The sequence below is a fragment of the Schistosoma mansoni genome (assembly GCF_000237925.1).
Source record: "Schistosoma mansoni, WGS project CABG00000000 data, supercontig 0037, strain Puerto Rico, whole genome shotgun sequence".
NCBI lineage: Eukaryota > Metazoa > Platyhelminthes > Trematoda > Strigeidida > Schistosomatidae > Schistosoma > Schistosoma mansoni.
The window spans coordinates 568,388-593,499 of NW_017386026.1; the positions used below are offsets into that span (position 1 = coordinate 568,388).

Here is a 25,112-nt window from a genome sequence, read left to right on the forward strand (position 1 = left end):
CTCGATTGCTTAATCAAAGGGTTAGGGATTTGAACTCTATTTCATCCACTTTAGGTTAGACAACGTGTTAGTTTTGTTCATTTCTAGAATAACAGTTGATTTGTGTATAGCACAATCCACTTTCAGTTCTCTCAGTGAGTTACTGTTTTATTTTAAACTATCTTTGGATCATAAGTTATAACTTCCCCCTGAAATTTCGAAATATTTCGGAATACTAATCATCGTCATCTCGACCCTTACAAAATAGCAGGTTTGACCTACTTCTTAAATTAGTTAAATACCAAAGGTCTAAAGAAACGTTAACTAATCAAAATAATGATAAACTTCATATTTATCATATTTTTATCGGTTCATTTTATGAAGAAGGATTAATTTGATCAAACCTATCGACGTTTAATTAAAAACAGACAGCTGAATAATTCAGCCACACATTAATTATATATCGCACTCTTTAATTAGTTATCTAATACGAATATTTAAAATTTGTCTATATATTGCAAAAATATATCCAGCATATGTTCCGATGAAAAAAATTCCTGTTTGAAATCAACCCGGCGTTCATAATAATTTTAAAACAGAAATTTGATTGTCAGTTTCCAGTTACATTACAAAGTTAGAAACCATTCATCATTATTCCATGGTAACATCGAATGTTCGAGAGAATTAAAGTAGTTACCCTTTTCGCCAAAAAAATATATCTTGAAAAGTTGCATATTTTAATCTTTACATCGAGTCAGGTTAAGCATTACAAAATTTAATAAGACTTTTGTTCTCTCTTATTCAGGTTTCAACACTTCTTCGGCATCCAAGTTTGAAAAATTCAATACAGCTAAATGTTGTGGATATTATACTTTTGGATCCTGTTTATGCAGTAAGTCTAACATGTTTTTACTAATTAGTAAAACTACTGACAAGTAAAATTTGTCGTTCAAGATAATGGTAATGACTGTTAACTCATATTCGCTGACCTTAAACTATGGCAAAACCACCAATATTCGTCCTCGATTTGATTTATTTGAGTTCATTATAAATTTTTAATAACGTGACGTTCTCTGAGCTGGATGATATAATCATGAATATTTCACTGAGTTCACTTAAAAACGTCTGACATGATTTGGGTTTAGTGATATTGTCTAGAAACACAATGAAGGCTATTGAGTCAGATCATCCATCTAAGTGATCTTGATACCAAATAAGTCATCCGCCTAAGCTACAAACTATTGCCACTGTCTGAGGACTCACTGGAAAATTTTACGGTCAGTATTTATTTTTTTAACATTTTCCGTTTTTAACTTAAATAACACAGATCTATCACGTTTCGTATGATTTTATATTGTTTTAAAGGATACAGTAGTCATAAATCACTTTAAAACATACTGCTCATATAAATCTTTTAAAAAAAGGAAATCTTTAAACGAACTCTGTTTGTAGTTATAAACCCATCTGTTACCAGAGTGTTTCTCAATGTCACCATTCAAAGAGGTAGTTCTGAGTATTTACAATATTTTGACCTTGTTAATAGAGCTGTGGACAGTGGTTTGTCGATCCTTTAAATAACCGAAAATGAACTTTCATCTCGAAATAACATCAGAGAGGAAATAGTTAAAAAGCTTTGAAGTACTGGCTTGCTATCTAGGACTCCCTAAAATTTTGAACTATACCTATGGAATACACTGTTAAAACTCATCAGGAATATTTTCAATTTCAAATACGAATACACTCAATGTCTGTCAAGTATCACTGTGTTATTGTTAAAGCGGTTAAATTTCTAGGCCATAGCGTCCAACAGTAATTTATTTTATTGGATCTTGGGCTAAGTCATTAATTGACGGGCGTTTATTACATGGTTAGAGTGTGAATCTTTCTTATTTAGAGATGTTTTTATGGCGAAAATGCATTTTGTCTCATAAAATGATATATTACTTCATTTAATAATTCAACATGTCTAATTCGTTCACATTTAAAGTCAAATTCACTTCAAAAAAAAAGATAATCCAATACTAGTCAATGTCATAATACAGTCAACTTTTGGCTGATCAGTTCTTATGAATGAAAGTCTCGTAAAGTAGAACTTGTTACTTAATATTATTCCTTGACATTAATTTTGCTAGTAGTTTATTGCTTCGCACAAATTATTATTTTTTTTAGCGTAGACATAATCTTGAAGATTGGTCGAACAGTAAACAAGAACAAGTTATGGCCAGATTTTGCAAATGGGTAAATCGACTAAGAACGCCAACGTACACTTGGGATTCAGCGATTTTATTGAATGTTGGGTGAGATTTTAGAAAATTACTCCTTTTATCTCAAATGCTTTTAAGAACATGAATGCACGCTTTCATTTCATACTTATTTAGACAATAATATTACGATGATAAGAATCTAGTGTAATGATATTTTAATACACTTAAAGGACATTGTTATTATGTATTACTAATAAATGGCTGCGGTGAATATTTACAATATGCTTTTATCGAATTATTCCTATTATTCTTTATCTACAAACATTTAGATACTCATGACTCCTTTATCTCAAAGACGATTTCAGTTTTGAGTATAAAATGTTGGTATTCAAAAACCATCTAAGTATTTATCCTTTAGTCTAATGGTCAGGTTCACCTATTTACATCTAAAATGTCACAATATTTCTTATACAAAATTAGCACTTAATCCTTTGTATCACGATAGATATATAACTAGAATGCTTTTTAGATGTAGCTTAGAAAGAAATTAATAGTTAATCAACCTTAATTTCAGATGGTGGAATAATAACTTTTCAAGTTTCTGACTTCTCTTTTCTCTTATCTTCATGGATAATCAGTCTATTTCAGTCTGCTGCTCTAATCTCAAGCTACATAAAATGTGTATGCTGATTGAAAGTTTATGAATCTACATATAGGATCGTCTTTACCTACTTTTTCGTCTCCGATTATAAATAAAGTGAAGTTGAGAAATAATCATGACAAAGCTAATTAACTAACTAAAATTACCAGTATAATATATGATTCACCAGTGTAAAATTCTAAATATGATTCTAAATTGCAATTCCTAATTACTGAAATCTATCAAATCAAACCTATCAAACACAAAAACTGTATTCGTCATTTGTTTGTGGAACATTATAGAGGATTATTCCAAGGAAATAATGAACAAATTATTTTTATCCTCTTCACCAAATACTTCCCATTTGTTGACTAATTTTCAGAATATCTCACTGTATTAGGTTATATTTGATTATCAGTTATGTTAAGAATATTAGTTTCATAGTTGACTCATGATCTTAACTATAAAATTACTAAAATCTCCACAAACACCTCCTTGTGATAATGATCATATGCTCACTAGTGACTGGCTCCTTGAGGTAATTCCTGGAGTTCTAGTGAGAAGTCGTGGCCAGTGGAGCTAATCCATGTCAGGTAGAGACAGGTATCTACCTCAGTACATTGGAAGTTGGTCGCGCAATTTCGTGGATTGGTTGAGGTTAGACATTAACACCGTTGGATGCCAGCTCAGTGGTCTATCGGTTAAGGGCTCTGGCTCGAGACTGATAGGTCCTGGGTTCGAATCTCACGAGTGCGGTATCGTGGATGCGCACTGCTGAGGAGTCCCATAATAGGACGAAACGGCCGTCCAGTGCTTCCAGGTTTTCGATGGTGGTCTAGCTTCAATTGACTCATGATCTTAACTATAAAAGTAAACCTAATTGATTACCTGTCAGTATGAAGAATTATATTACCAGAATTTAGTATTGACGGTAATTTATGTAATATAAGCATCATTTAATATTGCTAGGAAACCTACCTTGAGTTGCAATTTTTAACGATGAAAAACGTGATAACCGTATCTCAGGTGACGTTTAGTCATTATCTCACCAAATCAAATCACTCATTCAGTTAAACTACCTTCCGAGATACCCGATGGTCTTGACTTTAATACCATATCAAATAGCTGATTCTCAATGTAGTTTTCGTCATTCAGTTTTCAGATGACGTTATTTAGTAACGTAAATTATCTTTAAGTAGAATGAATACTCACAAAGCCTAAATGTCATATGAATATGAAATATGTATCTCCAGCGACGTATTTTACCAGTTACATAGTAATGTTTTGTGCTGACTACAATCTGAGGTACGATTGATCATATTGACTCAGGTGAAGCATATTAATGTCTCTGTAGAATAGAAAATACGTCATTTTCATTTTCCAAAAACCCATTCATTACCTCTACCACAAGAAAATAATTTTACCAAACAATCTACGATTTCTATTTTAGACATTTCAAATCTACTGCGCTCGGTAAGTTAAGCTGTGCATGAATTTTATAATGACAATTGGTTATCCGATCCATTATGATCTGATTTTCAACAACTCTGTTTATAAGGTTTCCGACATTTAATTCAAAAGGTTTTGAATTCGACTTTTTAGAAGTTTGATAATTTTTATTTATAAAACTTAATTTAGAACAAAGTAGCAGTTAAGTTTACTTTTTAACGTAAAAAGAAAATTTTTGAGCAGCAATAGCTCGTGAAAAAATATCCCTTGAAATGTAACAAAAGACCGAAATCGATCAGAAAGACGGAGGATAGTTGAGACATTTGAAAAACTCAGAAGAAGGTCTGTACGAGTAACTGTCACTTTTATCAGCCTTAATATTGTCATAAACAGTTCCGATTTTCATAGTAAAATCAATCAAAGCTATATAAGAATTCCCCACCCGGGGGTAAATCGCACTCCCAATAGCTCATGAGTAGTACCTCTGTCTGTTAAGTAGAGTGATTCAGGTTTGAACGTGACAATAAATATCGATCCCCTCAATATTTCAGATACACTTTGAGATGACTAACATGAAAACTAGGTTAAAAGTTTTCTCTTGGTCACCTTTAACTATCCAATATTTCAACATATTACACGTGATCCTGAGTCACTTAAACTAGTGGCGATTGCAACATGATCGATAGAATCCAATGAGCATTAAAAAGTAAGACAAACTTGGCAATGGTCACAGTTTAGTGACAGTTCAATTGTGAATTCCTTAGTAATGATCTGGAGTTCTGTTTGAGTTCGGAAATATCTTATAGCAGTTCTCTAAACAAATCCTCAACTAAATCTACTTCAACACTGTTTAAAAATATTTACTGTTGCTTTAAAAAGCAGCAGTTCATACACATATATATCTCCAAACGTGCATATTTGCATGTACGGAGTTCTTATTGAATATCTCCTATCATCAAATGGTTGTTTATCATACTTAAAACACTTTTCTGATTTAAATAAATTGCCTAAAAATGTGTACGATTGTTGTTTTTAATTTTAATCATTATCGCTTCATACATATTGATGCAGGAGTCGCACATTATCGATCAATGTGTAACCGAGAAAGTTCATGTTTAGCTGTTCTTGATCGTGGATTTGGAACAGGACATATAATAGCACACGAACTGGGACATCAGTAAGTCAAACTATTATCATTATTACTCTGTATAGTGATAATTTGATACCCATTATTAACTTTTTATAAGAAAACAGTTGTTTCTTGAACTGATCAAAGTGAAATAATTCGGGGTATTTAAGATGTTAAATACCTCCCGTCATGTACTTTTGAGAGGAAAAACGACCAATATAACTGCTGAAAAATATGATAAATAAGACGTCTGCATTAGTGATTAATCTCAATAACACAAGTTAAGAAATTACGGTCTGATTATTTGAATAACAACAACGAATACTAAACATATGGCTACTGCTTGCCAAACTATTTCCGAATGGTCATGATCGACTAATCAAAACTGATATCCACCTACATTTTTGGATAGATGAAAAAAAGTATTTTAAGAGTTCACTTGACTACAACTTTGTCAGCTTTCAGTGACCTTAATCTTAAATACATCTGCATATCTAACGTACGACTAGTTCATAGTAGATCCAAATCTAGAATGGACTTCCAAATTAGGGACTAATTTAGGAACTACCCACAAATGTTGTATAATTACTACATCACAACCGATAAAAATTACAAACTATATACCTAATATACATTTAGATCATAACAATTATGACTATAATTCCAAGCGCTGATCATACTCTAACCAAAACCGTTCATATAATCCATTGTCGAAATTTCTCTTTATTTAATTTAAACGAAGAAAAGTGTTGAAGCCTTAAAATGAAAATATTGTGTATATATTTTTTTCTTATCCAAAAAAGCAAATAAAAGTATTTTAAAGATAACTAACAATCGCTGTATTATAACTACCAAAATGAGTGAGTTACTGACAATTTTCAGTGATATTTTCATCGGTTAGGGAATTCACAGAACTGTTCATAAACAGTCAAAGCGAACAGCTGCATAGCATCAAACAGCATAACTGGAACAAAAGCTTTTTACTCTTAGATTAAAATCAATCAAATTTATATGATTAAATCTGATCATTGATCTCAATCACTCATAACTGTTTAACGCAATCATTATTACGGTAAACCAAGGATCATAAAGAATGTACAGCTTCAGTTTAATGTGTTAATGACTTGATTATAGAGTAAAATAGGATAATCACAGGTTAAAATGAGAATACAATTGTAATTGATAATACATGCGCACACATAAATCCAAGTCGTTTTCTGGGCCAAGAATACTTAACATCTCATCTTCCATGAAACTTGTAAAACATAACTTTTATCGGATAACAATTATATGCTCCGTAGTACTAAAACCAAGGTAGAGTTTGATGTTGCTCGAATGTATGTTTTTCTGGATATCTGTCCACTAACAAATAACTTTTATGCTTGTCAATGCTAATTACTATTCATAATTTATTTAAACTATGTTGGTTCAGTGTATACTTAGTTTAATTTAAAATGGACTGGATTATCATGTTAGTGATATTTTCATCTGAAAGTTGATAAGTCTTATTTAGCACCAACATTCAGTCAACCGGAAAATCCAGTCCATTTCAAAATGAACTCAAACTCATACACGTCACACAAACGAGTGACTATCTAGATTCAGTAGATAAGTGGATAACGTGCTAGGATTGAAGCTTACGGTATTGGGCTCGTGTTCCTGAGTGAACATCAACCTCGGGATGCAGGTACATCCAGTTAACGAGTCCTTAATAGGATGAAATACACGGCCTATACTTCACTGCCAGCCACATCGCATCTATTCAGAAATAAGGTATGCTAATCATTATCGTAGCTAAAATATACGTAATGTATACTTATATAAGCTATGTGTAAATGTATTATACTATTGGTAATAAAACATTTAAAACATCAAGTTTTCTGGATTTATCAGATTAAAATCTGATAGATACCAAGCTGCTATTTAACCCATTCATCAAACTAAATGAAACACTATTAAATAAGACTACTAGCCAAAGACATCATTACTGTCTTGTCAAAAACTGTCGAAGGAATACTTAAAATTTTCGGTAATAATAAACGTGATAAAAAAATAACCTATGGGCACTAAATTTAAGAGCCCTTTGAACTAATGCATCAAACCATTTACTCACGACATTAAAACTTATTTGTATTTAAAGTTCATCAGTATAAAGGCTGTTCAAAAAACAATGTAATTTTAATAAATCCATCTAAATAGGTGAAGAATGAGGCAAGACCAAACTCCAATGCTTCATTCATTAAACTAGCGAGTTACGAAAAACAGCTCTTTTTCAATAGTTTTCAAATTACAAATGCTTTCTGATTGGTTTCATTTATACTCGACTTTCTAGGCTAGGAGCCAAACATGATTTTCAATTAAACTCTAGTTGTGGATTGGAAGAACAGGATCATCATATGGCTGATCCACCAACAAGAAGTAGCGCTCACGACTTAAAATTAGGTACATATCCTTATTATCAATCTGGCGATGAATGGGACTATAGAGAAGACTATCGTAATTCAGATGTTCACCAATACGAATTTGTTCGACGAGACACCATCATGTCTGGTACATTATATTTTGATCAGTTTCCTTTAAGATGGTCTGCATGTAGTCGACAAGCTATACATTTATTTATAGAGTAAGTTACAAATAAGATTTTTAAAAGTTCATTTTTTAATATTCATCTACATTCTCGTTGTTTTCACTTTTCGTGTAAACTGAAGTAAATGTTTTGAACATCTACGTTTGGATAAAGGTCAACATACAATATTGTTCACTTCTGTAACAGTCTAACTAACGTATCTATTTATGATGAAATATATTCTCTTCCAAAATCAAGAGCGGACAATTTTCTCTTTTTTCAACTGAACATTAAAACTTCGGATATGTTATCGTAATGAATTTGATTTATATATACGACATTTTAAATAGTTTATGACACATACAAGCCAGATTCAGTGATTGTGAATGGTATGTCATATATTGATAACATTGTCTTAGAAGATCATTATAATAAAACCGTGATATAACTTGACATTATCTAATGGCAAATTACACATTTCAACGATCGACAAAGTGGTTAGGAACTTACGATAAGAGTTGTGGAATAAAATATTATATAAAAAGAACTGGACGATCCTAATAACAGTTCAAATAAAAATAAGATTCTAAACTTTGAGGAGGTAATATACTGAAAATGTAACTCAGACGACCAATATTGTCGAATAAATACTATCATGCCATACTTAATGAGTTTTGATAATGTGACAATGATTATTACTCACATGAGATGTAGTTATATCCCCAATTGTAGAATGAAATATTATCTGAGCACATTTTTCACACTTTTGACTTACTATATTGATCGAAATAATTATAGGAATTAATATTTACTCGAATGATTCGTTTCTTCAAATAACAAACTGGTAGTAATTCAGAGAAAATCGGTCGAAGTGTCAAACTGGATAAGATAACCAGCAAGTAAAATTCACAGCAAGGTGTGTAATTAGCAGTGAAATTCGAAAAGTCAGATTTTTTCTTCTATGGAACTCATATGCTGAATAAAACTTTATTTCACTTTTGATTTTCACACTGCGATACGTTTACCATTTAGCTATTGATACCAGATATCCATAATTTAGTCAACAAGTACTAAGTTACTACCAGCAGGTTGTAAATTTCCCATTGTTAATACTCAAGACTGAAATTAATCAATCTATTTTGCTTCGAGACAATCCACTCAGGTTGCCTATATGACATCAGGTGATGAGCAATTGTAGGCCTTAAAATTAACAACTGGAAATTACAAACCCTTACTTATATCTTTTGCATTTAGCCTATGAGACCAAAACATAGGTGATGATTTTTGTTTAAGTGACTATTTCCTATGTTGTATTGCGTTTTTAAAAACTAAAATAGAATTCAGATTTAACTTGCTATTAATGATGAAGTGATCTTATTACCATATTCCCATCATTAATGTAAGCTATCTACAACTAATCAGTTTTATAAAATCTATTTTTTACAATACATTAGTATTTATCAAGCGTGTTAGAGTGATTTCTACATTTAATGTAAAATTTATTTGATTGTTCTACATAGATTGGACCATGTGTTTTGTAATTTGTTCATCTTTTTTTTATGAAAGAAAATGTCTGTTTCATTAGAATAAACAATGTCACATATCTTACGTGTGAATCACATGTGAACAATCAAATGTAAACTAAGTATATTTATTTAATAATTTCATTACTGTTTAATGTAGTTAGTATTGTACAAGCACTAGTACAGTCGATAAGGTTGATTAGTAATCAATACAGATAGAAGAAGCTGACAATGATTTCTCATGAGATGTGGCTGGGATAATCAAACATTGATTGGGTCAAGAGGACCCCTTTTTATCTATACCCAACTCTTCCGTCTGATAACTGATCACAGAAAGCAGATCTCCATTTCGCTTCTAATAACCTCTTATGATTTAAACTCACACAATAAATATTGACAGAAATAGGAAATTACTGGGAAAGAGAGCTAAGCGAAATATTCTCAATGGTGAAAAAATAACTTAAATAACGGAAATTATAGAACACATGTTTATAAACCAGAAGAACGGTTACAAACAGGCAAATGTAAGCATATAATAACTCAAGTGCCAAATAACTATCCAACAAAAATGTAAACAATAAGTTAGCTCCAAAATCTACTATTTTCTCAGCATCCTTTCAATTATGACAATTACTTTTCACTTTTGGTAACAAAATCTGTTGTCATTTTTAATTTTAAACTGATTAGATCAAATGGTGCTAATTGTTTAAGATATTTAAACTCTGAAACAACATTTTATTCAGCTGAAAAGTTAGCTCATCATTCTATGGATAATCGTCCTGGGCAAATATTCTCACTTAATAAACAATGTGAATTTGTGTTAAAAATTAATGGAACACAATTCTGTGGTCAGATGGTAAGTTTAAAATGTGATATTTTTATTTTATATAATTTGTTTTTATAAAATCGTGATATCATAGGCTGAAATCAATTCATAATCTATTAAAAAATCAATATGAACTTTATTCAGCAGTCTGGAACTTTCCAAGTTTCTATATCCTTGTCTTGGTAAGATACTCTAACGTTATTCTATACACCATGTAAATAGCACGTCAAGGGTTTTACCTAATAATTTTAACTAAATTTAGCATCTTGTAAATGGTTGGTGATAACAAATATATGTATATATGTACATATATATATTTTATATTGGTTGTTCAAATTTTACCATTTGTGTTTACATCTGCAAATTACCAATCTCTTATTGGCGTATATTCATCTTTTGTGAACCGCCTCGATATTACCTTAAGTCATAAGCATGATAAGCAGATATGGTGGGTAGCAGTGGAATCCAGAACGTGCGTTTTGTCATATTTGGGACTCGTCAGGTGTATGTACTTGCATGTCAGAGTTGATGTTCACTCCGGAACTCGTATATTTATATTTTTTTAACACGTTTATAAGTAAAACATTTGATTTCAGACTTTGCATGACTTAGTTTAAGTAGATTCTTCAGAGAATAAATAACTTTCTCATGCAAACATAAATCCGCTTAAATAATTAACTGACATCTAATATTTATTACATTCTAATATTTATGTAAAAGATGAACCATTTGATCAATACAGAACCTTCTCCATAATTATATAATATATGACCATTGCAGATTAATCAATCGAAAGCAACAACTTTCTATATTAGCTCAAAGACCGTCGAATGCAAATGGTAACCAATTTCTCAGTCTAATCGTGTTTAAACTTCACCATTAACAACTTCACAATCGAACTCTGAGGACATCTTGAAGTAAGCCATTGGTGAGCTAACTACTGGAGCTTATTTGAAGGGGTTTTGCGAAGACCACTTAACTTTGTAGGCAGTATTCATCATAGATTGGTGTCATTTGGGTTTCAGTTAAATGCTTAGGACAACTGTTTCCCCCCATTATGGAAGTTATCAGCAGCAAGCATCCGCGACCCCTTATAATTGTAGATTGTTTGGACAGATTGAATAAGTAGTGACTTACTAAGGGATGTTCCTCAAGTTCTCTTACGAAGTTGTAATGGATGAAATCCAGGTACGTCGAGAATGACATAGTCGTCACCAGTAACAATGTGTGTTTGCAACGCTATATAGCAAACTGACTGAACTTAAAATTGTACTGTTGGAAGCCAACCCACAACTTCAAACATTTACACAATGGTAGAGAGAGCCAAAGTTCAATCTGCACTTAGTTCGTGAGTACCAATTGTTGACAAATCTCATACTACAACAAAACACCGATCCAATGCTGTTTGCTTTGAAAAGCACTTCAAATGAGATAAATCTAGGGCGAATGCTACCTATAACTTAAACCGAACGCCATAAAATCCCTTCGATAAAACGAACAACTGTGATATTAGAAGTTTTGCAATTATGGCTAGGATTAGTATCAGCTCGTTTTGAACTTATCACACCTGGATATACATGCACCCAGTGTCGGTATTCTGGTCTTCACTCAGACACAGTATAATTCACTTTTAAAGCGACAACACGTTATCTACTTTGCTTCTGAGACCAAATAACCAATAACTTTCTCAACGTGTGTGAAGATACTTTAGAAAAAATTTAAAATGTGCCAAATTTAAACAATTATAAAAAAAATATACAAGCTTTAAACGTCAAATATTTTTCAGAACTGCTATGGTAAAATACTGATAGAAGGAAGTACTAAGTGTTCTAATGTTAAATAGCTCAATTCAAACTTTAACCTGTTTGTAAGCTATTGAGAAACATCCAATTTTGTCATCTTGCATTGTTTGGACTTATCAAGTAGTATTGGAAATTATAGCAAGTTAAATTCCATTATCATCACAAAATTGTATATATATATATATATATAGTGATGTAAAACTAAATTTCAGTAGTCTCATTATAATATGTCTGGAATTCTAAAAAAAGCAGATGAAATCCTTCAGATCTGACGTTGTATTTGGTTAGTTCACATGGTTATCAAGTTCAAATGATATGAATTGAGACATTTTATAAAAGTGTTTTGTGCTTAATTATTTTAAATCAATCTTCCAATTAACATTTCCCTTTTTATTTTATTTTGTTTGTCTGCTGATGAGATATTGTAAAAATAGTTTCTTAAGTGTATAATAATCAAATTCAAAAGGATAATCATTTGAAAAATAAACTACATTTACAATTAATAAGTAGTGTATTCTGAAATTTATAAACTGAATACCAAAGTAAGTAGTAAAATAATACCTGAAAATAAATGTTCCACATTTGTACAGTATTTACGTTTCATTTTGAAGAACATAAGATGATCGATTTTAATGTCGTATGTAATATACATTTTCTACATTCACTGATATTAGGTCTACATTTGTTGGTTACTTACTTTATTTCATAACAAATTAATGGGTACCCGAATGTGTGCGCTAGCTGAGTTGTGTCACTTTTAACTGTCATTTTGACTGCTTTACAATCTTAGCCAACTGTCGTATTAGTATTCAAAAAACCTGAAATTCCGACAATTATTTTCCACTGGTTAAAAAAAACCTCGGCCTTCTCCCCATGGTCTAAAAGAGTAAACAGGTTTACTTTAGTATGTAATATAATACGTCAATAATGAAAACTATTATGAGCTGCTAGTAACGGTTTACTAACAACCATTTGGAAAAATCAACAAAACTATTGCTGCTAAATGCCTTAAAGGTCCTATTCGTGAATTTACTCCTAAAACAGACGGAGATTAAGTTTTCTTGAACGTATTCAGTACACTCAGTTAACTGAGACTGAAAACGTATCATTTTAACGTTAAATGGCTAAAAGCTATCAGACAAAAACCCTGTAAATTGGTTTTATGGAAGTTGACAATAGTTAACGTACTGTATTTCGAGAAGAAACTTTTCATCATCAATTATGAGAAAAAATAGATTATATGTCTATCCAATAATGGATATATATATATATATATATATTCTACTTTGAAACTCTTTAGTAATAAAGTCCACTTACTACTTTACTAAGGATAAGAAACAGAATTTTTGAAGTTTCATGACGAAGACGACAGTTTTAAGCTAATTAGTCAAGATTTAATGAGGAACTGCTCACTAGTGTAATTAATATGAATGCATCTAGCCGATATTTCAGTTGTGCACCTATATTGAATTCAATTACAAAAGCCATCTTAAATAACTAGGATTTCATATGGTGAACTAAAGAGACAAACAAAATAATCCATGAATTTCAATGACAGTGAACATAAATATTTGACTTTATTTGTGATTTAAACAGCTTGTTAGACGTTATTCCATTCTGCAATGTTTTAAACTTTTTGTAAACCCTTGAAAAAACACGTTTTCAATTTTTCCCTGGCTTGTACAGATTCGATCAATGTACGGAAATTATAACTTACTTGACTACGTACTAATAGTAACTTTTATCTTAATATTTAGCTTCCACCTTGTCGCCAGCTATATTGTCAAGATAGTGAACATAGATCATGTTTACCAATGGAAACGGCTTGGGCTGAGGGAACACCATGCGGGAGCAGTAAAGTAAGTGTTATTTTTTGAATTTTGCGGTTCATAAGGAATAACGTGATTTTTTCATTGTAAATGAACTAAACTATGAAAATATTCTTTACTACCTATCAAGTACGACACGTCAGACGACACTGAAGTTCTTGTGATACTGCCGAAATGGTGAAAACACTTGTGCATATGTTGATCATATATTTCTAACAAGTTTTCCTGGGCTTTCTGTCATAAATAAATATATACACGTTGGCTGTAAGTTGGTAAAAAGCTGGCATGACATAATGGTCTCTCAACCATCTATTGGTAAATTTTGGGATACATTAAGCCTTTGAATTGAATCAACTGTAAACCAGTAGTCATTCGATAATCGCTTCACTATGGAATGAAACTACTTAACAATAAGCGCCCATGACCATACAAGGGATCAAAGGCTTTTATAATACAATTTTGTTCAATATACCTTGCATCACTAATAACATGGTATCATTCAAAAGTCGCCATAACCAAGGAAAACTGAAACGAGTTTTGACTGATTTATGTTTCGTATGAAATGGCTACACCAATCGCTAAAGATAATTTTTATGAATGAGACATGCTGAAAACTGTGTAAAGAAGATCACTAATCAACTTATCCAGTAAAACCATCCCAGATGTGTTAAAATTATTCATCACCCATTAACATTATCTTTACCAGTATATATTAAATTTAATTTTAATCTTTGTATATTTTATGTCATAAGCTAACACAAAGTGAGCACTGACAACTGGTAGACATGAATAAACCGACTAAATTCAAACCTAGTATATATTACATCGTATAGGGACGCTGTGTAACTTAAACTTGATTATTAACAGCTCAGTTAACGATTTTTCATTACAGAAATCTGATTCAGTGATTTTAGAACATCATAAATGTGTGATTATCTATTCTTTATATCAGCTAGTGAAAGGACCATATAATAAGAAACAAATAAAATCATACCTGAATGTGATGAATTCTAATCAGTGGTATCATTGAAAATCTTCTATAAAGATCATCTTAAATTGAAGGAGATATTTTTCATAAACTGACCCCAACAGGGGTACTAATGAAAACAAGGGATGTGTGTTAGCAGAAGTGATTAAATGCTTAACTTAACTGACAGTTTGTTGCATAAAATTAATTTATCATGTGACGGCCCATTTTAGTTAAGCCAATCGCATGTCTTTCAGGATCGAACCAAGCGTATATCCTTTTATGTATCCGTTTAGAAAAATTCATTGAAAAACATGAAGTACATGTTCAATGTCTATTTAAGCGAGTACCTCTTCTTTTTATTCACTGTCATCGATGTATCTATTTTCATTTATACTGGTTATTTGCGTTTGCCGTTAATATTTTCCGTCGGTAGAATATAAGTAAATAAGAAACAGCGCATGTTTGACTGCTATGTCCGTACATGCTATCGTTTCAACAAATTCAAATCAATCTTTTACATTGATGTTTTTACGGATTTTATCACTAATATAGCTTTTGATTGGTATAGTGAGAATAATATATCAAGAAACAAGAGTAATGAGACACGTGGTTTATGAGCATATAATCTTAATGTGTTTATTCCAGAATGTTGAGATATAAAATAGATGTATGCTGGAATATGTTACAATTTTCAGTATTTTACGTCAGGCTGTAACATAATTAGTTTAAAGAATTATTACAAACTATATTATATGCGGTAATTAAAACTTCAATAGAGCTTCTACTACTTCTGGTTTCATCTGAATTCTGGTATCTCGCACCACAAATATCAGTATAGCACAGTTGCTAATGGAAGGCTTGGTACTTATATTGTTCGGCGAGGCCACATTTCCATCGCATTCTGAAGTATCTACTTGTGTAGTTCAGTAAAATCGAACACGTTATTTACATCATCGATTCTACAATATGTAGTAGACTCAAAATGTTAAACCTCGGATTCATTATTAAAAAGAACGTACAGAATTCAATCAAAGATACCAATAGGTTCAATACCATCCACATATTTTTACTTCAACTTAACGATACTAACGGTTCCACTTTTCACCTTATTGATTATCTATTTCTTATTTTCTGTAAATTTCCACCTTTATTTAAAATGATGTAACCAGATTTCAACTACCATCTAATTAAATTCATAAAGACATACAATTTATTTGTTAGACTATAATCTACTACATATATGTACAATTGTATGGCTTTGAAAATGAATTCATTGAAGAAGTTTCCATCATTGAATAAATTGGTTTATGATTTAATGCGTTTAGTTTTATTAATTATTTTGATTCAATTACAAGATTTTTGGGAAAATATAATTATCTATAATTAAGCCAAAATATATTTTATGATATGTCAACCATAATAAAATTATTTTATGAACTACCCCACAAACCAAGAAACAAGATTTATAATTCACTTAGAAACAAAAATTATATACTAACTAGTTACACCATTATTTATGAATGTTATTCACAATATTAATTCATATGACCTACTTTTTTTGTTCATATAGTAAATCAAACTTCTGTAAAAATTAGTGACTGTCTTCGGTAACGACTATCCAACTTACATTAGGAATTGATCTTAGACAAATATTGGAAGCCAAAATGTGTTGAATAACAGTTTTCTCTAGTATGGGAAACCTTAATAATGCTCGTTCACGACCCCATTGATGATCGAACACAAAACATTCGAGCATTATGGTAGACGCTTTAACTTCAAACTACTGAGTGGGTATCAAGTGGTTGACATTTTAGATCCTGTTGTAGTTGTGAATGTGCACTTCTGAAAAGTTATCCATTAAAATGTAACAATGATCTAGTGCTTCCTATTCTTTAATGGTTGTCTAATTCAGATTAGTCCGTGACATTAGCTATAAAATTCAACACTACCAGCAAACAATACTTATATATTCATATATTTGATAACATTTGTCAACTTGAAATTGGTTGCGAGTTAAATAAAACTATAGGAATAATAAGTGATGCGAGGCAATAGCGATTACTTAATACATAAATCATATATCACATAGTAAGGAAGAAAATAACCAAATAGAATAAAAGTATATTGAGTTACTTTATCAAAAGAATGATTATCAACTGACTTAATGTGATGCCGCCAAAATAGGAAAAAGGGGGCCAAGCTTTTTTTGAATCCAATGCTTCAAATGATTCAAATGATTGCATAAAGCATTTGAGGGGTGACTGCATATGGTAGACTATTTTTCACAATAGACATTACTGAGATGTGCAAATGTTTTTTTGTTACGGTCAGCCTAAAACAGATGGATCATGATTAAATTAATTACTATATGGAGGTAGATATCATTACCAAGATTTGATTTGATAATTTTGAATAAAGTGAGCATTGGGTAGATTGCTATAAATAAATTAATATATTTGTAATATCCCACTGAGTAGAAAAATTAGATTTTCTGACGTTTCGTGACTCAGCGTAAGCCACTTCTTCAGACAGTAAATAACCAAATTCACATTAATCCAAGTTTAAATAGTACAACTGTGTGATGCAGGCTCAGTGTTCTCCGGTTAAGTGCTCTGGCACGAGTCTGGTAGGTCCTGGGTTCGAGGTTAAGGTGATTCGTAAGCGACATGTGTGTAATTTTGTATGTATGTGTACACTGTTAATGATGAAAAATGTGTAACCTTTATAATGACAAGGGATAGAGTTTAATTTGTAAGGTAATTGTGTGAATTGTAAATGATATCAGACTAGGTGACTAGGATAGATAGTCCAAGTAGGATGTATGGTCAGGCCTTCCTTTCTATTGAGAGCACTAGGATTAAGCATTATATGGAACGCTTCAGCTACTCTTCTTTTTTTTGAGTGATCTCACCCAATAATCGTGTTGTTCAGTTGTACTATTTAAACTTGGATTAATGTGAATTTGGTTATTTACTGTCTGAAGAAGTGACTTACGCTGAGTCACGAAACGTCAAAAAATCTAATTTTTCTACTCATTGGAATATTACAAATATTTTATTTATTTATACTATATGAAGGGTTTGTGGGTATTGTAGAACTTTTTATAATTAACATCAAAGACTAATCTAAAGTAAGTAGCTGTTGAAAACCGGGAAGCATTGTAGAGTTAATTTATTATACATTGGGATTCGTTGTCAGTCCCCATCCAGTACATATTGGTTTTCACAAATCATTTACCCAAGACCACGATGTAGATTATAAGAATTTATTCGAGGTCTTGAACATACTTCTGGTTCGCTACTCAATCTATTGTTGATAACCCTCACAAAATGAAATCCTTAAACATTTGTCTAAATTGCATCAAGAATTTTAATAAGTCATTCAAGTTAATAATCAAAGAACTCTATGATAATTTAATAGAACTGTTTTTAATATTTATAAATTTAAAATGAAAAAGAGGAAGTTTAATAAATACAAATACATTGTCACTTGCATCAATGGTGGTCTTCAGTTAATATGATTTACTATCTGGTATTACCACAGACCATGACATAGGTTTGAAAGGGCAAACATATAAGCAGTTAGTTTAATTTTAAAAAAATTGATTTTAGCATACTACTATAATGAACGTACAATACACAAACATGTTTTCAATTTCGATATCAAAGGAATAATTCCCTGCTGTGTATACAGACACTATATATATATCAACTTCTAACAGATTTTACCAAATAGCTTAGTGTTGATTCTTAATCTTGGGTTCTCTTCAGAAAGTTAATCTACGTAAATTGGATATGACATGTAGAATCCAATGAATACTTGGTAGTTCATTGCCTTCTCCATATAAACACACACAAACGAATAGTTTTATTCCGTTCAAAATATTAACGTTTAAATATTTAGTGAATGATTCATTTATCGGTGAAGAACAAATTATTTTGAAGGTGTTTTTTTCTGTAATAGAATACCATAGGATGTTTGACTGAGGATAACCCTCACTCTTGTTCTCAATTTTGACCTTACACCTGAAAACCTACCAGGATGAAGAGGGAGATATTATTTACGCTATTGCAATCCATGATGAAGGGTGTGTCTCGCTCGCTATAGTTTTGGCTTGCTTATATGAAAAACATAAATTTTTTTGCTACGAAACAACCACTCGATTATGCTACGAAGGTGTCGATTGTTGAAAAATCAGAAGATTGCAAAGGTCATAGATTGAATCAATTCTCTAATAAAACACATTCCAAAATATTCATAATTACGCGACTAAATAAATGAAAACATAACCTTAATCACTGACTACGATACACTTGGATGACTTAACAACATGGAGTTTATGCTCAGCCGAATGCTTTTAATAGTCCTTTCATTTATAACCAGGAAGTACCAATCCAATTAACTGTGTGGACAAGCATCGGTACATAGGTGGAAGTAATTCAGCAATACAATTAAAGCTTATGAAACATATGCCTAGATAGCTTAAGATTCAATTAGTATAAAATGCGTTGATAAAAATGGGAAATAGAAAGCCCTGTGTCGTTTACACACAATCAATACAGGCCATCGAATTGACACCAACATAGTTCTTGAAAAATTGTACAGTAGTTGTTGAAGACCGATCCTTGAGGTTATGGAAACTTTAGGTACTCGAAAATTTTAAGTTTAGTGAACAATGAATAAGATCAGTATTCACTTATGTTACCCAAGTAATCAAAGGTTAATTGTTGTTTTTATTATAAAGGTCAATTATAAGCCCTATAATTATTATATCCTTCAGACTTTATAATGAATTTGGTTTGATGTAATTTCTATCAAAGTTTAATCTTAAAATAGTCAACGTATATATATTTAACGAATACATTCAGTATTTAGTAGTTGATCACTAACTTGTTTTTTAAGAGAAAAAATCCCCATCAATAACTAGATAATATCTTATTTTGATGGTTGAGACTGGTTGATATTTCTTATCGTTAAAAGTATTGAAAATCAGGACTTAAATTCACATATCTTTATCTGAAGTTGCGAGATGTAACATGCTGAGAACTTGAACTAAGTACAAATTACTATAATTAAAAGGAACGTATCATTTTTTTCTTCACAAAACCATAAAACTGCAAAATGATGGTCATTTTTGAATGATCTCAGCCAAGTACCACTGTATAAAACACGGAGAAGCTGCCAAATATTATGCCGTTTTTCTAATGATATTTTTAAAGTAACTTTATAATAGAAGGTATTTCAATTTTGAAATTATTTCATCTAAACTCTTAAGTTCTTGTCGGACGTAGAATTCACCAATTCCTCGGGAATAACATCAACATTTTTTTTCCATTTTAGTGGTGTATTCAGGGAAGATGTGTATCAACTAATGAAAATCCAACTCCATTACATGGAAATTGGGGTGAATGGGGATCATGGTCAAAGTGTTCACGTAGTTGTGGCGGTGGAGTACAATTTTCCGAACGCGAATGCAATAATCCTGAGTAAGACAGTAATATTTTGCTAATTTGTGTCAGAATTTACTTTATAGTTATAATTAGTATGACTGAAAAATTTCCAGATCCGATACGATATTTATTCTCATGTCTATGAATAATGTTTACACAGACATCGTTAAGGAAATAATTAAATATTTGCATTCCAATATGTTATGGTTTAACAAAGATTTCTTGAGCAAGTCTCTATAAGCCCATAAAAATTATGAAAGTATTTTATCCAATCACGAGTGAATAAAAGATTCTCAGAAACATCTAGAAATGGCTCAAGTTTCATTGTACAATTACTAATATTGCTATTATATTTAGTATGCTTTCAGGAGTTTCCAGGTTATCAAGTCACCTGAACACCAATAAATATACTCCAGTTCCTGTATAAAAATTAACCTTGGGGTAAAACATTAACTCATATTTTGCTCCTTTCCTCTGTTGTCCGATTTCACGTTAAAAAGTAGTCTGGGGTTATAAGAAGCAGCTAAGATGTCTGCATCATATGTTCAAGTAGCAAACTCTTTGAAATGAAGTAATGAATTGTTTCCATAAATGGATGGTAACTATCACTGATTAAGGATAACTGAAGATCGAAGTTTACTTCCGAAAATCACTTTCTTGTCTAGCCTGAAACTTTACATTGACGAATACATGAAATCTACTTATCGATAGTTATAAGACTTGCGATGGTGTAGGCTTTTACTTACAGATAACTAAATATTTGCTTATGCATGAATACACTTATTTTAATAAGTGTTAACAAACCTCTAATTCAGATAGATCTGCTCCTTGGCATCCCTCTAGTTCTTGAACTGATTTTAACCTGTCATTAAATCAAATCCAGATAAAACAGGCTTCATGTTGCAGTGGAATACACGCTTCATACGGTCCAGGATTCGTCAGTTGGACAAACATACTTTTCGGTATTGACATTTATTCTGAGACTAGAATCTAGTACTTTTCTCATGAAATGTTAACGTGTTATTCGTTGATCTACTGAGTGTAGACAATCGCTAACTGTCCAACAGGTACAATGTTTATTTCATTATAATGGGCGATTTGAATTACCCTGTTGTTGATATTCAGGAATGATTTTGATTGACCTTTGCCGGCTTATATGAATTGCCTTGATATAGCCTTTTTGTGGATACTAGCTACCATCCATCTTTTCTAAAATACTTGTCATAAAATGACCATATCTAGGCTATCCACACATGATTCACATATTTCATGAAAACTGATCAGAATTCAATCCTGAATATTAACAGCTGAATAATTCAAGCCCATTCTAAAGATTATACAACTTTAGATTGTTGAAAAAGAAGTGATGCCTGTATGATTTACAATTATCACGACTCTATGTTTTATTAATCAACAAATTCATTGGTCGAAATGTGAATTCACTGATTGTAGTTGATGTGTTTTACGTTTGCTTAAGATGATACATTATGTAAGATGAAATAATTACCTTGGCAACCAGTATTTTACAAGGCGAAACTGTTGAGTTTATAATTATTTTCTAAGGAAAATAATAAGCTTTAATTCAAGAAAAATAATTAAACAATATTTGTTAAAACATTTTCTTATCTACAATATAGTTGCAAGTGAAATCCTCTTAGTGGACTCAGTGAAAACTCCATCATGTCAGGTTTGGAATTTAGGAATGTAATTAGTTGGGACTAATACGCATAACTATTTAGGTAAATTTTCTTCAATACTGTTATCATTTTAACAGTCATCAGTAAAAGGCGTATCAATGAACTCCAACAAGAAAATGAACTTTCGGTATAATTCACTGAATAGATCGATACCTAATCACTAAGAAACTTTAATTCATCAACTTGACATTTTTTACCATACATTCTTCTATACATCCTATTCCAGACCTCAAAATGGTGGTAATTTTTGTCACGGAACACGAACTCGAATGAGATCATGTGGAAATGAGGTAGGATTTGTGTTAATTCATTGACTTCATACATGTGATATACAGATTTTAAATTTTTTGCAGAATTCATAATATTTTTAGTGCAATGGGTTTGAAAAGGTTATCGATTTTCGTAGTTTACATCACAAAGTGATATTACTCAGACAATTGTTAAAAACTAGCGCTCCTTGATTTTCAACAGTTGTTTAACTCAGGTCAGTTAGTCATGTAAACTATGAAAATTAAAAGTCTCCGCAAAAGCATTACACTAAGAGTAATCATGTGCTCATTAATAAATAACTTTGAGATTCGATTCTAGGAGTTCCAGTGAGAAGCTGTGACCTTGTCAGCTATGAAACAGTTATTCACCAGTGCATTTGTAATATTAATGACAAAGATTTCTTGAGCAAGTCTCTATAAGCCCATAAAAATTATGTGCAATAACACCGGTGGGTGCCGGGTCAGTGGTCTAGGGACTAAGCACTCGCCATGAATCCAGAAAGTCTCACATTCTATCTCTGTAGGGATCGTGGACACATACCACTGAAGAGTTGAAAACCAGAGCAAAATATCAGACCAGATCTTACTTATGTTAAGTAGTTTTTTTCTTAACTGGAGTCATTTCGTGATGTAAACTATGAATCACACTTTGCTCTAAAAGTTCATCATATGATATTTAAGTAGTTTACCATATTGAAATCATAATAAAATAACTAAACATTGATAAACTATATTACCAGTCACAACAACTGAAACAAAAGATTGAAAAATTATAAAAATTTTTCATAAAAAGGATATAGTGTTTTAAGATATTATAAAAAACTCAAAAAATCACCCTTTTTGAAACATGTTGTTTTTGTCAGATTTTATTTTTGATAATGGTAAAAACATTCAATAGAGGAAATTATGTAGTCTAAGAAGTAAATCAAATAAAACAAAGTGGGAATATTCAATCCAAATTTAAAATACTAAGAAAGTCTGTCAAATCAAATGTTTTCAATGTTAAATAGTCTCTTGAGAGATTAGGCTTTCAAAGGGCTCTGAACCAATCAGATTTAATAGCATGACTTGGGGTTTTTCCGGAGGTTTTATAAAGCGGTATTGCCTATCATGAGTGATTTCAATAAAACTCTTTGGTCTGATGAGAATCAGCTAACTGTACCACCACACAGCACAATTGATATTGGATCAACGTAGTGATTCTCGAAATCTGTGGTAAAGTCTGAACAATTCAGAACCTATGTAAAATGTTGTATGTATTCTAAATATGGGTTTTAGAATTGAAGGTAACGAATTTAGAATCAAGTCCTTCAATAATTGAACTAAATACCCAAACTATTTGTCTTTTAATAGCCTAACTTGATTTAATATAGGCAACAAAATGGAAATTTCTTTGGTGGCAAATAAAGAAAAAAACAATTTATTTTGTAACTGTTTTGAGTTTTCCTGTTGTTCGTCTCCTTGAATCAATTTCTATCAGTCGTTGTTGGCACATGTACATTTTGTGCGACCCAACTTATCATGACCATTTTGTCGCAACTTTTATAAAAGAGATATATCATGGCTCGTAGGGGAGGAAATTTATCATGAGTGTTTCGTTCTCTTTGGGAATTGTCAACTGGATGTACTTATATTTTAAAGTTGATGTATACTCTTGGATTCGACAGATCAAAAGAGTATCAACAACAAGAAAACTCCAATGCTTTTCTAAATCAAATTGAATTCATACTCGTTGCACAATTAGATGGATACATGGACTCAGTAGGTTAGTGGATAATTCGTAAGGCATTTAAAACGAAAAGTATTTGATTCGAATCTTCGAGTGAACATAAGTACTGAGAAGCAGGTACATTCTGACAAATCCCAAATAGGACGAAACGCTTGTTCCAGTTTTAACTCCTAGCTAAATTCTATCTGTTCTATACTATCTTCACTGGTTTCTTTCACATACCAAATTGATAAGTTCAACATGAAAATTATTAATTTCCCAAGATAAATGTTCATTACAAAACACGACGGTCATGATTTTGATTGTATGTGGAATGTTGTATGTACACTGTTCAAAATTGTTTTTCAAGCTCTTTGGTTTTCAGTGGTTTTCTTGATCGTGTTCGTATGAGGTGAAAATTGTGTAGACATTGAATTAATCTACACAAAACATTCAACTAAACAATAATTTCTCAACATTATTAAAACATCTTTACTACTGTATAAATATTCGTTATAATTTTTTTTCCGTTTATAGAATTTAGTTTACTTTTTATGTTTTCTAATAGATAGGATTTGTTATCAGCAATATAACAATTACCCTGTTATCTTTTATTTTATATATACTGCTAATATATTAAGCCGTGTGAGAAGCAACTGAATATTCGCCAAACGTTATGCGATAAAATAGATGGACAATATAAAGGTCAATTAAGAGCTTATTTTCCAAAACGTAAGTTAATATTTTTGTTAAAACGGATAAATACAATAAGGTGGATGAATTGTAACTGTTAGCACTAGAATTCAGGACTAATATTTCGCTCATTATTTTAGTTGAATGTAACTGAATCCTAGGGTTGGTGCTTACATTGGGACTTAAACCGTAGTACATTTCTCTTTAAACACAAACTTTGCATCCACTGATCTACCATATACAGACGACCACTAATGTAGTGCGTATATACCGGAAACGATTGGTAAAACTTCAGTATAAAATTTCACCAAAGAAATAATTCAAGGCTTTAGTAATAAGGATATTTTAATACTAACTCAATTATTTTGAAATTACTTT

General features: G+C 31.4%; 1 protein-coding gene across 1 annotated transcript in view; it reads left to right on the forward strand.

Annotated features, from left to right (window-relative positions):
• Positions 1-25,112, forward strand: part of Smp_124500 (ADAMTS peptidase (M12 family)) — a gene marked incomplete at both ends in the record, with an annotated part of 79,481 nt that overhangs the window by 5,144 nt on the left and 49,225 nt on the right. The window contains 10 exons of the mRNA XM_018790731.1: positions 785-871; positions 2,149-2,276; positions 4,274-4,296; positions 5,344-5,449; positions 7,734-8,024; positions 10,178-10,346; positions 13,876-13,977; positions 20,258-20,403; positions 22,291-22,354; positions 24,683-24,773. Coding sequence (XP_018645973.1) covers positions 785-871; positions 2,149-2,276; positions 4,274-4,296; positions 5,344-5,449; positions 7,734-8,024; positions 10,178-10,346; positions 13,876-13,977; positions 20,258-20,403; positions 22,291-22,354; positions 24,683-24,773 — 1,207 coding nt within the window. The remainder of the gene's footprint in view (positions 1-784; positions 872-2,148; positions 2,277-4,273; positions 4,297-5,343; positions 5,450-7,733; positions 8,025-10,177; positions 10,347-13,875; positions 13,978-20,257; positions 20,404-22,290; positions 22,355-24,682; positions 24,774-25,112) is intronic.